The sequence below is a fragment of the Cupressus sempervirens genome, chromosome 5, assembly GCF_028749045.1.
Source record: "Cupressus sempervirens isolate cs-2001-9-10 chromosome 5, ASM2874904v1, whole genome shotgun sequence".
Taxonomy (NCBI): domain Eukaryota; kingdom Viridiplantae; phylum Streptophyta; class Pinopsida; order Cupressales; family Cupressaceae; genus Cupressus; species Cupressus sempervirens.
In genome coordinates, this window is record NC_143122.1 from 664,912,932 (window position 1) to 664,927,614 (window position 14,683).

General features: G+C 35.3%; 1 protein-coding gene across 3 annotated transcripts in view; it reads left to right on the plus strand.

The window, feature by feature from the left end:
- Positions 1-317: 317 nt before the first annotated feature.
- LOC149557666 (FGGY family of carbohydrate kinase) overlaps positions 318-14,683 on the plus strand; it is a 195,183-nt gene continuing 180,817 nt past the window's right edge. For all 3 annotated transcript variants that reach the window (XM_089832257.1, XM_089832256.1, XM_089832255.1), the window contains exons 1-4: positions 318-446; positions 11,354-11,433; positions 11,654-11,771; positions 11,976-12,154. In XM_089832257.1, the coding sequence (XP_089688383.1) occupies positions 380-446; positions 11,354-11,433; positions 11,654-11,771; positions 11,976-12,154 (444 nt within the window). In that variant the 5' untranslated portion in view covers positions 318-379. The remainder of the gene's footprint in view (positions 447-11,353; positions 11,434-11,653; positions 11,772-11,975; positions 12,155-14,683) is intronic.

Here is a 14,683-nt window from a genome sequence, read left to right on the forward strand (position 1 = left end):
ATAAAATACATCAAGACAATGGACAAATGAGACAAATGAGAGGACACACAAAATAGATATAATAATAAAATAATAATAATTTGTCCCTCTTGTTTTATGTTGGATAATTTCTAGCAAGGGAACACGATATAAATATTCTATAATGGGAAGCCAATTGACTACGGAGTAGCTGTGCTTCCCTGTGTAGTATTTTGATCACTACGTAGGACTTGTATGGATTAGATTTTTAATAATAATAATAATATTAGACATTTCTAAAACTTTTTCCCATTTGAAAATTAATACTAGATTAATCTGATTGATGGCCACGGAAAATTATTCCACAACCTTCCATTCTAGTAGAATTGTCCTACGTTCTTCTTCATCGAAGGCGATCGAGATGGCGTTCACTTCCTCAGCCTCCCTCTACCTCGGCATAGACGTGGGCACAGGGAGTGCAAGAGCAGGTATTTTCCTCTACTCCTCATTCATTCTAATTGTATATGGTCGGATTGTATTTATTCCTTGTCAGGATTAGCACTAAGGATTTGTATATAGTTTTAAGTTCTACGAGCTTACTTTGATCTCTCTGGCATAAAATATCTGTTCGCTCTACGTATCTTTGCGTAATATTGTCAGATGCGTTTTAAGGAAATTCTTTTCATCTCCATCTTTACTAGACTGCCCAAGTTGCAGGTTGTTATTGGATGGGTTAATCTAGTCATCAACGTTAAAATCTGGGAATTTCTGGTATTTGCTCTGTGATTAGGTTGAGTCTTGTTTGCGATACCCCTTTGCGCTGCAAGTTTCCTGGTCGAGATTCCTTTTGAACTTTGGGTGAACTGAGCGAAAAGTTAAAAAACAATTTTTTTTTCTTGATTTAGTTTTTAGTATAGGCAGACTGTCCGCCTCAAACTTTCTAACCCTTAGTAAAGTTTAGGCGGGGCATGCTTGGACTTCACTCTTAGTTGCACTTTAACATTGGACTTCTCCGCCAATGTTATGGGGTGTCTTATTGCCGTGAGAAGATATAAATTTAGGTCATTGTCCTTTGCATGTTAACATTTTTGGCTAATTTTTTTTGTAAGTCACTAAGACTAAACCTTACAAGATTTTGACTTTAGGCAACAAGTGAGATAAATCTTTCCTCTTAGCAATAGGGGAAGCTCCCTTCTTACCATAGGTGACTTCAGTAGAGACTTAACTGAATTTACAAAATGGATGGTTCTTTTTATCAATTCCTCTTTTTTTACGAACAATAACAATATGTGAAAAGCAACAACTTCAATGGCACAGAGGTGGACTTAAAAACAACTCCTAAGACAATAGTTGTAAGTATATTTGGTAGATGAAAAACAAGGGCCCAAAGTCTATTGTGATTAATTTAGTTTAGATAAAAATAAGAATAAATAGCAAGACTTAAAGTCTCTTACTAATTATCCTCAAATTAAAATAAAGTACTCAAAGTTGAAACTCGAAGTCTTCAACTCTTAGTAAGTGCAATCACTCTTTAACTACAACAATTTCTTTCCTTGAAGCACGAAGTCTTCAAGAAAATAAACTGAAAGCTCGAATCATTCATGCAAGAAAAGCATTTAAATGAACTCAAAAATGACAAAACAATGCAACATAAGAAAATATCACTTAATCTTAATATTTGCAATACAAAGTTTGGAAAATCTCGCTTCTATTCAACTCTGAAAATTATACCATGAAACACGATTTTTTTCCAACCATAGCCTCCGTGCCCAAAACAAAAGATAAAAATATACAATGAAGTCTCTCCTTTATATAGGAAAAGAAGAGAGAGAGAAGGGGAAACCCTCAACCACTTTGATATATTCAACAACTAACTATGACTTATTTAATGTTGCAATGCCTAATGCACTTGCAATCTGATTGCATGAAGCTACTATATAGGTATATGTTTTCCTGTATTTACAAAGTGTTTCTCTTCTACATGCTATTTGTCATAAAATCTACACCTACTCTAGAAAGCATAGAGAAGAAGTGTCTAGGACACTTGAAAGATGTCTTCATAGAGTATCAATGAGTTTCCCAAACTTCTGTAGCAACTCTTGTACAACTGTAGCATTTGGTTCATAGGTATGTTGCGCAATGATGGTCACTTTCTAAAGTGTTCTTGCATGTTTGAAATAACATTGTTACATTCCCTCAACTTATTTCGCAAGATACTCAATGGAGATTTCTAGCTTGTCAATATGTCTTATCAAGTTGAAATTGAAGTCACCCGCCTCAAGCTGTAGACAAATAGCTTCTGTGAATTGTGTTAGGATGTCTTCTTCATTCATCAACTCACCATTTTCAGCAAAAAATCTTGCATGACAGTTCTTGGAAACATTTATTGATCATGCTTTCTTGGCTATCACCTTGTTCCATTGTCACTTTGATCTCAGCCACTAGTCCTTGCATAACTTGTTCTTTGTTAACCATCAGATGTAAATAATCATAGTACATCTTTACAAAAGAGATTACCTCATATTTACACAAGACATCGAGGTCAACCTCTGTCATGCTTCTCTAGACCTTGAGATCTCCATCTAACAGACATAGTTGATGATTGAATGCTAAGAGAAGTTCATTCAATGCGGCTGCTGTCTTCTTTTCATTCTTCAACACTCTATACGGATCTCAAATCACTTGGACGCCTTGTTATTCTTTGCAGCTATTCCATTCATCTAGGGCCTTCTCTTCATGTTCCACCTGTACAACATGCACAAAAGAAACATGATCAACTGAGTTCTTCATTTGTTTAAAATATCTAGAAGTCATGCATTCTCCTCCTTCAACTTGTTCTTCTATTCACACAACTTATCATCCTTTTGTCTGAGCATGTTGAGTGCATCTTGTACATCTTGTTGACAATTCAGATGTGTTTGTCTCCCAAGTTCAATTCGGGTGAACTTGTAATTTGTGGATTGCATTTCCTCTACAGGTTTGTCAACTAGAGGCTCAACTACCTTTGCATACTTGACTTCATTGTTTCCAACCATGACCCTTGAAACCGTTTTTTCTTTTTTGCTCTTTGGGGCCTTGGATCTAGCAACTTGTTTGAAGTCAAAAGTCTTCAGGTGGGATTTCTTCCTTCTTCCTCTTTTGTATTATTGCTTTTAGCCATGGAGGTAGAGAGAAAGAGGATGATCTCGTTGTAGACCTAGTAACCAAAGTAATTATTGAGTCAACCAGTGCAACTGTAGTCACAATGGGAGGAGTTCCTGTTCAAATGACCATTGGAGTGGGACTCGTATGAGTGATTTCAATTATGAACTGCTCAAATCGCGCTGAGGTAGTGTTTAGTAACACTAGATAGACCAACATTAGGGGATGATCATGGAGTATACGTCAAACAAACTCTGAGAAATTTGGTATTGATGCTTTGACATGATTGCAAGAGCAACTGCAGAGATGGATAAAGCCAGTGTTATCATGACCGAGTCTACAAGAAGTGCCTGTTCCATGGATAATGCATCCATAGTTGTGTCCAATGATGAATCGGGTGACTCATCTAACATATGTGCATAGTGAAGAAGTGTTGTTGCAATTGATGCGCCTATAGGAAGAGTTGTTGCAGGGATAGACTTCTTAGGCTTCGGTGGCATATCGTCATCATTGGGATCAATATGGAGCTTTTGAGGTTCCATGGTCTTCACTTCAAGGACCCTTCGTGTAGCCTTACCTCCATTGATAGTGAGTTTTGGAATGGATGAAACCAAGGCTCTGAATTTGAGGTTGATGTACCATCCTTACCCTTGCCTTTAATTCTGACCTTAAACCAATTGGACCAACATAATTAAAGTCTTTACCTACTTGATCTTGATACATTTAAGGCCTCTACTTTTTAACCAACTATTGGTAGTAGCAAGGATTGATTGAAGCTGATCCTAGAAGTACTTTCCCTAGATGGCCAAGGAGATTGAAGAATGGACAAGCTTTCCACATGATGCTTTGTGTAATCCAGATCAACGATGTCTTCATCATCTTCAACCCTAATAGGGATCTTTGCAAGTTTGAAGTCAATTATTTGCTTGATGGTTAGCTTGCGTGACTTTTGGATGTCTACCTTAATACGTAAATTGCTCCACAAGTCCTCAAGGTGGTGTGCATGCACAAACTGCCTTCTCATCTTGTCATTGAGACCTCTCCAGTCAAAATAACTCCTGGCCGTGAACTTTTTCAAAGTGATCCTTTGGAGTTCAAACTCCATGTTCATTGCCTTGGGCACTATGTCCAAAGAGTATCCACTAATCCTTAATGGATCCAGTGGGGAAATCCCTACCCCTTGTCTATGCAATGTGGATTGGTACGCTTACACTATCATGAGCTATCTTGGTAACTCCATTAATATGATCTTGTCAGTGGAATACTATGGCAGTGTATACGGTTCACCTTTGAAGTGCCCAACTTGCAGATTTGTGAAGTTGGGGAACTATAGGAATAGGCAACCATACTCATTTACTTTACCCTTGGTCTATGCAACGTGGATTGGTACGCTTACATTGTCATGAGCTATCTTGTTAACTCCATTAATATGATCTTGTGAGTGGAGTACTATGGTAGCGTATATGGTTCACCTTTGAAGTACCCAACACGTAGATTTGTGAAGTTCGGGAACTGTAGGAATAGGCAACCATACTCATTTACTTTATTCCATGCTTCATCAAATACACACTTCATTGGAAGCTCCTTTTCAAACAAGTACATGTAATGCCCATAAAAAGGCATCTTGCATTTTGTTGTAATATGTGCAATTGGCCCTTAAAGGCAATTGATCGTAGTACTTCCAAACGGGTAGTAGTGACTTGACTCCCTTGGTGGAAAGTCCTGAAAAGGATCCTAGGGTAGCAGCAATGTAAATCAAATAAGAATCCATATAAAATGCCTCAGTGGTAGAGACCCAGGATAACTACTTATAGAGGATATCACTAATCATCTCTTCCTAGGATATCTCCTTTTGTTTGGATCTTACAATAGAGAGATGTAGTTGTACATCTAATGCTCAAAAAGTTGGATCCTTTGAGTCCTTTGATGTGGTTAAGCAGAGTGATGAAATTATTGATCACCTCCTTGAATTCTTTTTGTTGATCAACCAGTTGTCATTGATCTATTTGATGCAATATGCATTATCTTCATTCCACCTTTCCAAGGCTTTTTGCTTTGAAATATTATGACTAGTGGAGCAGGTGGAACTCAGAAAATCTTATCAATAGTCTTTGGATCTAGACTTATAATAGTGTTTCCATGATCTCTGATGGTTCTAGACGAATGATCAAAGTTTCTAGCACACGCAGACACAAACTCTGGTTCTAGAGCAAGCCAAGGGCAAAGTGGAGACCATGTGTATGCTACTTTGCTTGATGTAAAACATGTCTTCCCTCATTATAACATCCACTCTTTTTAGAAAATATTTGAAGTCCATGTGAGAAATATCAATGTCTTTTGTCTCTTCACAATATGAGATAACATGTGAAGGAGGAATGACGTTGTGATACTGATCATATTGATATTTCATCTTCTTTTTCTTTTACCTTTGATTGATGCAACTTCTTTTGACTGACAACTCTGTAAGTGTGAGTACTTGTTACATGCAAATTCTACAAAGTGAGAAAATCATCATGGGATGGATCCATTGCATGTTTTTGATGCACAAGTATGAATTTTGGAATGTTATGAACAAGAGGTATAGCTGGAAAACTTTAGGACAATGAAGAGATAAATGGGTTTGGGCTATAAATGGCTATTTGTATGGTGTGTCAAATTAAAAAAACAGGTTTCCCAAAGGAGATCACATATGCAGACAGCAAGCTTTATGGTGGAGGAATGTATGAAAGATGTACGGAATGGCATCTACTTATAAATGAAAGTTTGAATCACCATTACAAGTGGACCGATGAGCAACTGAGAACTGCCAACAAGAAGTTTAAGTCCTATGGCAGCCATGAAAAAGGTATGAAAAAGGAACATGAAATGCATGAAGGTGGGTTTTTGAGATGCATTTGTACAATGCAACTAGAAGCTTTGTTTTCTCGCATGCTTCATTCATAGAACAAGTTTTTTTTAATCCAGAATGCATATGCAAGCAAGATGAAGTAATCGCATATGCAACTTAAGAAAATGAGATGGAAGAGAGAAGTATCAACATATAAACAAAACATGTGCAAATCTGAAAATGAAATTAAAGTTTTTTATCTACTAACAAGAACAAAAATATATACATAAAAGCCCTAAAATAAACACTAGGAAACTTACCTTTCTTCACCAAAAACAAGAGAAGAAGTCTTCTAGATATCTTTGAAGAAATCTGAAAAACAATCGAGTGAAAGATCTTCAGAGATAGGTTATATAGGCAAAAATCTTGATTCAATCTCTTTGAGATTTTTTTTTAATCTAAGTCAAGATTGAATGTTTGACAAGTGTGCAAGATTGAGCAACAAAATGCATGAATTTAGCAACCATTTTGAAAGATTGAAACCTGCAATTTGTTTGAAGAGTTGCCAATATGCAATCACATGCAAAAATGACGTCTAGGAATGAAAAATGCAAGTTTGGGAAATGCAAAAAAATCTGAGAATGCTGTTTTTGCCCTAGATCTTTCTGTTGAAGCCAAATGCTCGGATTGAAGAGCAAAATTGTTCCTCGATGGGCTGTTTATCACTAAGAGAAAGCCCTAGATGGGCTGTTTTGAATGAAGTGCATGTATTTTGGGGCATGTAAATGCTCCCAAAATTGCCATCCAGCCTTGGAAGATTAAAATACAGCTCTTGGATGCATAAAAACAGGCTTCTCAATCTTGATTGCACATGTAAATGGGCTGGAAATCGCCGCCTAGCTAAAACACAGCCCTTCGGAGATATAAAACTCATTCAGAACACATGCAACGGGGCCAAAAAGCGCTGCCCAAGTCTTTATGTCAAAAATGCAAGTGTAGAATTCATAATGATGAGGTTTTCAAATGAGATTACATGTTAAGACAACATGCAAATGAGGAGAAAATCACCACTTTGGTCTTTAAGTTAATAAAGATGTGCTTTTCAACTCAAAAAGAATATGCAAATGAGCTAAAAAACATCACCTTTAAGCCTTTAATAACTCAAGTTTATAGTAATGGGTTTCTGAGATCATTTTTGCACATGTAAAAGCACTTAAAAAACCCCTTTACATATGTTTGGTTATATGCAAGTTTAAATGACATGCTTACAAAACCACTTTGCATATATTTTAAATTCAACATATGTGTTTACATTTAAAAACCCCACCTTTTTGATTTGGGACTTCAAATATATGGATAGTGGAGTTTTGAAGATGATTTGCATTTCGATGGCATGCAATGTTGAATAAAAACCCCACATGATTGCATTAAAAGTATCTCATGTTATTATATTTACAAATAACTATAGTTTTAATAATGAAATAGGCAGAAGGACTGGAAAAGCCCACCATAACATTAATAGATCATGAAAAACTATTCTCAGAATGATGTGAAATTTTAAAATGGGGTTTTAAACCCACTTTACATACAAATGACATTTTTATTTTTTTTAATCTTTTGAGGTTTTTTTAATAAGGATATGCAATCAGGCCAAAAAAATCCGACCTGCAACATGCTTAAATCCTTAATAACTTGAGCTGGACAACTCTGTTTGAGGCCTAACGATAGCTTGAAACAAGCAGAATTTCAAGGGCTGCAATCCTAGGGCGAAAATAAGACTAAAAAGCCAAACACAAAAACAAGAAAAACAAAGAATAGACTTGAAGGTTGCCAAAACTAAGTGCTTGCAATCAGGGAAGAAAAACTTGTCCTAACAAGCAATGAGGAGATTGTTTTGACAGAAACCCTAAAAAAGGATGCATAAATAATGCAAAGTAAAAAACAATCCAAGGATGACGTATTGCCTTTGTGATGCCTTATCAGAGCACTGAAAACATAGAGGATAGACCCATGAATTCATGAGAAAATTGCGTAGGGTTACCCCAATTTTGGGATGTCAAAATTGAGGACAACAAACATTATACCATAACAAGTTGGAATGATTTTTCTCTATACGTTTTTCAGCAAGCGATGATCATAGTTTGAATATAAATCAGATTAAAATATAATTTACTCTTGGTGGGATATAATGAGAAGCAATCAATTTGAACTCAACAAGTAACATATAACATAATCATTGCTATTCATCAAATAGATTCCACGCAAAATGCTACATAATATCTAACATGATCATTATCTATTCATCAAATGGACTCACATCCTCTGTAATGTCCCCATTCTTAGTGATGTCAGTTCACCATCGCGACCCTCGCATTGTGATAAGTATGTGGTGATTATTCATTGAGAGTTGGGTGCCTATGTGTTTGGCATTCTTCATGGAGAGCTCCATGTCTATGAGGTTGGTATTTTTTATTGAGAGCTATTAGTCTAGCTGGTTGTTTTCAGATATGCTGCCTGCTAATGTGTTTGGTACTTGGTCAGAGTTAATTGTTTAGCTGCTTAGTCAATTTTGTGTGCAGCTAGTGAGGTTCAGATACTTGCGCTTCAATTGCAGAAGATTGTGATTCTTATTTGAAGAGCTCAATAAAGATTATTGATTTTGTGGGCTGGGTTTTTCACCTTCAGGAGGAGGGTTTTCCCATGATAAGTCACGTGTTATTTGTGTTACTGCATTGTGTTTTCAGTTTCTCACCATCTTTATTTTCTGGTTCGAAAATTTAACATGTGCTTCAATTAATCGTAGTTACAAAAGATTAGCAACATTTTACAACAAACTAGAGAGATAGTCTTATACTTATGCATTATAATTATAAATGAAACTTCAAAGATTTAAAAAAGATTTATTAAACCTGTGATAAAACTCTGATTGCAAGAGGTTGACGACTTGAAGGTGTTGGAATTGTTAGTCATGAAAGTGCCACCAAATGTGAGTATATCTCCTGAACCTTTCATGAAGAACTTTAATACTTTGATGGTTGGAGTGTATAAAATCAATGAACTAACTTGTCACTACATCCTACAAATCAGGATCAGGGAAATAATTCTATGAAATACTGCCTTGAACTTTTTGGTGACATCAATTTCCCTATATTTGGTAATCTTTGTTGGCACAAAACACAAAGACGAGATGTAGTGATTTGGTCATTGTGTCCATCTATCTTCAATAATTTGAAGAAAAAATCTCTGGAATCTTGCTATTGTTCATTTATGATGGTTTATATCTTCTCAATTATTGAGCAAGTGACATCATATCCAAACAAGAGTTAATCGTGGTATAAGGAATCATATTCAAAACAGGCTTGGTGAAATTAAGGAGATATTCCTCATCATCTCACCAAGGGTCATCTAAGATCATCTGCTTAATATTTGTTGCCTCCTAGTTGTCTTGCCTTTAGATGTGCCAATATTAGCTAATGGCCATGCTAGAAAGTGTCTCTTGAAATTTCAATGGTCATCTGGAGATGATTCTCTTGACAAAAAAATAATATAGAATAATAAAAAACAAATTTCAAAGAAAATAAAATCACAATAAATTTTAAAAATAAATATTGAAGTAATTAAAGTGAAGCATAAACTTTTAAATTTTATACGGCTTCTCTTATCTTTAGCAGCTCCAATTTTGAAAGTAATTTAAATAAATGTTGTGAGTTGTGGAATTTAAGTAATTGAAGTGAAGCAATTTTATATTGCTTCTCTTACCTTTAGCAGTATTCATTTTGAAAGTAATCTAAATATGTGTTGTGAGTTGTGGCATAGTGGCTGGTGATGAACACTTGGATCACTTCAGCCTCTACATGCAAATTTCTAATTTAAGCATTTTGTTCCAATCTTTTGTAGCATAAGATTGAGGGAATGGACAACACAACATATGTGAAAATGTTTCTCTACAGTATATTGTGTTCTTTTATGAATAGAACAACATTGAGAGGTTCTAGTTTCTCGATTGATTTGATGAGAATTTCAGCAATAAATTGACAATCCTTCACTTCCCTCTTACAATCCACAACTCCTAAACACATTGCCCCTTTATGGGACGTTGATTAACATTGATCGAGGGCATACTCTTTCAGAGCCCCATTATTTTTTTTTTCAACCATTGCTTGCCAATATGGTTTACAAACAACATTAAAAGCCAAATCACCTGTACAAAACCATTTTCTGCTTTGTTGATCAACAATTTCTCAAGGTTCATTTTGAAATGCTATTTCCAAGCTCCCTTTGGTCTTTTATTTGTAAGGATTTATTCTTGAGGGGTGATAAAAATGGATTTTCAACACAACAATAGGATTAGATGGGGATATAGCAGGCTTCATTCCTTGAGAATCTGAGGTGTCTTTGCTAAAAATATTCTCATCTATGACCTATCACTTTATCTACTTGCTTCTTCTCATTAATCTATGCTATCACTTGCTCTAGAGGCACCATTGCACAATTTGATGCCTTCCACAGAAATGCAACACAAATGGGCTTGCACTTGAATATTAATCTTGAATACTTGATAACACACCCTTTGCAAATCCAAATATGGCACCCATCACCCAGAATTGATAATATCATAGCAATGTGCTTTCAATTTTCATAGAGGCGAATTTGAGTCTGTTTAAAATGGGATTATCCTATGGAGCTACAACTAGTTGCCTTTCTAATTCCAAAGGCAACAAGGTATGTAAACAACATATTTGAAACATATTCTATATATGTGTTTGTGTTATAACCACAGTGATACATTTATTATTTCAGACACATAAAATGAAAGGGAAACTAGAATTTAAAAGCAAAGCAATAGGTTTGTTTGTACAACAAAAACGTAGGAAGACAAATATTTACCTCTTTTTCAAAAATCCTTACCTATGATCTTCTTGGCAGCTAATGGGTTCTTTTATGTGTAGGAATAGCAATGCAACCATATTGAAACCTTCAATGATGAATATTTGTTTGTGCCCAACCAAACTGTAAACTTGTTTTGAAGACTTGAAATAGACTAGGCTGAAATGCCAACAAACCAGTAACTTTGTACTTTTTTGAAGATTTGCTTTCTACCATTAACTTGTTTCGTTTTCATTCTACATGAAAGAAGAGTATGAACTAATCCTTTCTTAAGTTCATACTTCTTTTAGCATATTGATTGAGCATCTAGGACATTAATAAGAAAAACTTTCTAGATATGTCACGTTGCAAATTTTTCACACTGGGCAAAGTTTTACTATTCTTTTGCCTTCAATACCCTACACTGCTGCTACCTTTTTGTATGTTTCTCTGCCAAAAATCTTGCTGGGATAAAATCTTTTGTGCATTTTAATGTTTCCTGCATGTCAAATTATGTTATTCAATAGAATGACCATCATATCAGAGGTTTTCTTAATGCAGGGATCTTTGATGAACATGGAAAGCTTTTGAAATCAGCCAGCAGTCCTTTACAGATATGGAAGGAGGGAAACTGTATAGAGGTAAGAATAGTGAGCAATGAGAACTATTTCTTCCCTTGATTTTTGTATACTCTTTACATTTTTGTGTTTGGTATAAATGTCTTTCTTCAGTGTGACAAGCTGAAGCAACTTCATGACTTTGAATATTACATCTCAATTTTTATGATGCAAAGTTTCTTTGAGTTGACTCTTTAAAAATCTGTTAAATGCTACACTGACTGTTTAACCTTGTCAAAATTAGCAATCATCAACAGACATCTGGCTTGCAGTCTGTGCTGCAACTAGAGCAGCATGCCAATTGGCAAATGTATCTGGAGAAGATATAGCCAGTGTGGGTTTTGCTGCTACATGCTCACTTGGTTTGTAAAAATTTCATTTTCTCTCTTTTATAGGGTATGTAAAAAAGAGTAAAAGAAAGTATGTACAGGGACTTACATTCTTTTGCTTTATCTTGCAATTATGCACTGCATTAATTTATTGTATTTTACTTTGTCATTGTTCTTATTGGTTATCTTAGCTGGCATTTTAAGGATTATGTTCCTTTTTCATAAATCGTTTTGTAGTTGCTGTGGGTGAGGATGACTCTCCTGTAACTGTCTCATGGAGTGGTGATGCGAGGCGAAATGTGATTGTTTGGATGGATCACCGGGCTGTAGAACAGGCAGAGCGAATCAATTCATACAATTCGCCTGTGCTTCAATATGCCGGTGGAGCACTTTCACCAGAAATGCAGCCACCTAAGGTATGGTCCAAATCCAGTTGTGGCATGGAAGAAGTTGATTGATGACATGTACTGCACTTGATTGTGGAATACTGGTACTTTATTTATTTTTTCATTCCGTTCACAATTTTTTTGAAGAAATCATATCATATTATAAACATTATATTTTCATTTGCATGTTTTTTAATCAATTACTAGATTCACGCATTCAATATGCATTTTTTATCTTTATTAAGTCTTGAAATTGAGCAAGATCCTTTGTTCAACCTGATAAAGAGGCAATTAAGTAGTGAGTGTTTGTTGTGTTCAAACTTTAAAACTCTATGCACCTATCAGTTGAGGTTAGATTCATTTTCTTAGTTGATTTTTGTTGCAGTTTATATGGAAAATATGTGACATTACTTTGCAACTATTTTTGCAATGTAGAAGCATACAAAAACTACAAGGCATGTCTTGAAAATTCTAACTGATTAGGGTGTGTTTGTGTGTGGGCGTGCCATCCTTTCACAGTCAACCTCCTGAGAGTAAATCGTCCTCCATGCTAAGGGGGTTCCAGTAGGGCTATTGAGGAGGCCAGAGTCTGCTTGTTTGAGTCATACACGTACCTTATTTTTGAATCAGCCACCGCACTTGATTGCACAGAAATCAGTAATGAAGAACTCATGGATTGTTACTATACAATACAAAAATAATCATTAGCAGGCCAAATCTGTAATGTCCCCATTTTTAGCAGGGCCCTGCAGTTGGCTTGGTTGGTTCACCATCCCGACCCTCGTGAGCTGACAGTGGGATTTGAGGGTCTCAGTTATGTGATTATAGGCTTTCCAACAACCTACGGTGTGTTTTAGCAAAGTTTGAGGGACTTACCATTTATAGTAAGTCAATTTGTTGGTTATGATGAGCTCAGTTGAGTTAGAAGAGTTGTGTGATGCTCTCAGTTTTTATTTCAGGCTCCAGTTTGGGCTCCAATAATCTTGGAGGTAGCGTCTACTTATAGTAAGTCACCCGTCAGGTTCACTCATCGTCTTTCATCATTAGGATCACTTTGGTGTTGTCAGATTTTGATTTTGATGCCTCTTCAGTTGCTTTGGCAAGACAGGTGAATTATTATTATTATTCATCTAAATATGCTAAGGTTGCTATTTTTGTTAGTGTTTTGGGTTGGTCACCTCAGTATCATAGCTCGTTGGAACTGGGATGAAAATTTTTAAATTGTGGGAACAAGAAACAATGGCCTTGCATGCCAAAATATTAAGTTATGGTGAAAAAGGTCATTTTTGGAGCCAAAAGCAATAAATAAATTATATTAATGACACTTTATTATATTTTAATGTTGTGTAAGTGGAGTTCTTTTGTGAAACTGGTGCCATTTGGAGATTATAAATATGAGGACATTTGATGAGAAAAGTATTTGATTGTATTTATTTTTCTCTTGTTGTCTTTGTGACACTTTTGAAGTTCTGAAATTTTGTGCCCTTACTAAAGTATAAGGGTTTGAGATCTATAATTGAAGTTTTGTAGATTCAATTCTAAGATTACTTGGCAAATTGTGTTGAGGTATACGATTTGTCATTTCTCCTACTCTATTAACTGTTGCTAAGGAGAAGTTTAATTTTTCTTGCTATCGGAGGTTGTTCTAGAATTTGTGAAGGGATTCACTAGAATTGTTATATTGAATTGTGTGCTGGTTAATTTGGAGTTGGTTGAGTGCCAAATTATATTTGTTGTTGGATGTTATTTTCTATCTGCACTTTGGGAGTACTATTTTCCAAATTTGCAGTTGCATTGGTTGATTGTAGACTTAATTTGCTACTGTTGGTCTTCATTTTAGAGGGTAGCAAGGCATGTCTTACCTGTAAGTTCATGGAATGTAACTTCTAATTTTTCTAGGTATTGTTAATTTAGATAATAGGGGATATTTTATCAACTGTGTTGTTGGTATTTTGTGAAAATACTCAGTATCTAAGTTGATATTGAAATTTGGAATTTTTCAGCTATATATTCCCTATGTAATCCCTTTGTAATATCCAATTATTTGAGTTGAAATTATTATTACAATATCTTCTATTTTGCTGCTATATTGTTGTATCAAAAATTGCAAAACCTTAAGAATAAAAAAAAGAAATCAATTTTTCAGCACAAATTGTTTGAGAGCCAACAAGGTCTATTTCAGTGGTATTAGAGCTTTGTTTGCAAAGTGTTTGACGAAATGTCAAACAATTGAATTATTAAAGAATTTGGTGTTTGATGAAGTTATAACCGGTTGGGGTTATTACAAAATCTTCCAGCATAAAAAGGAATATGGCTTCTATTTAAAATGGAAAATCTACAGAAAAGTCTCTTTCATTATGGATGAAACAAACTGGGGTCTTTGGCTGCTGAAGGAAAGATCCCTTTTCTATAGGTATATGGAAACCTTCCATTCATGAATAGGATCTTTGGAAATAATTGAAGTGGTTGAAATCTTAATATTTCTTGAAGCTATTTTTGGACCATCTTCACGACTAAGCAAGATGAGGACAATTTACCAAAGAGGACCATGGTTTCTTT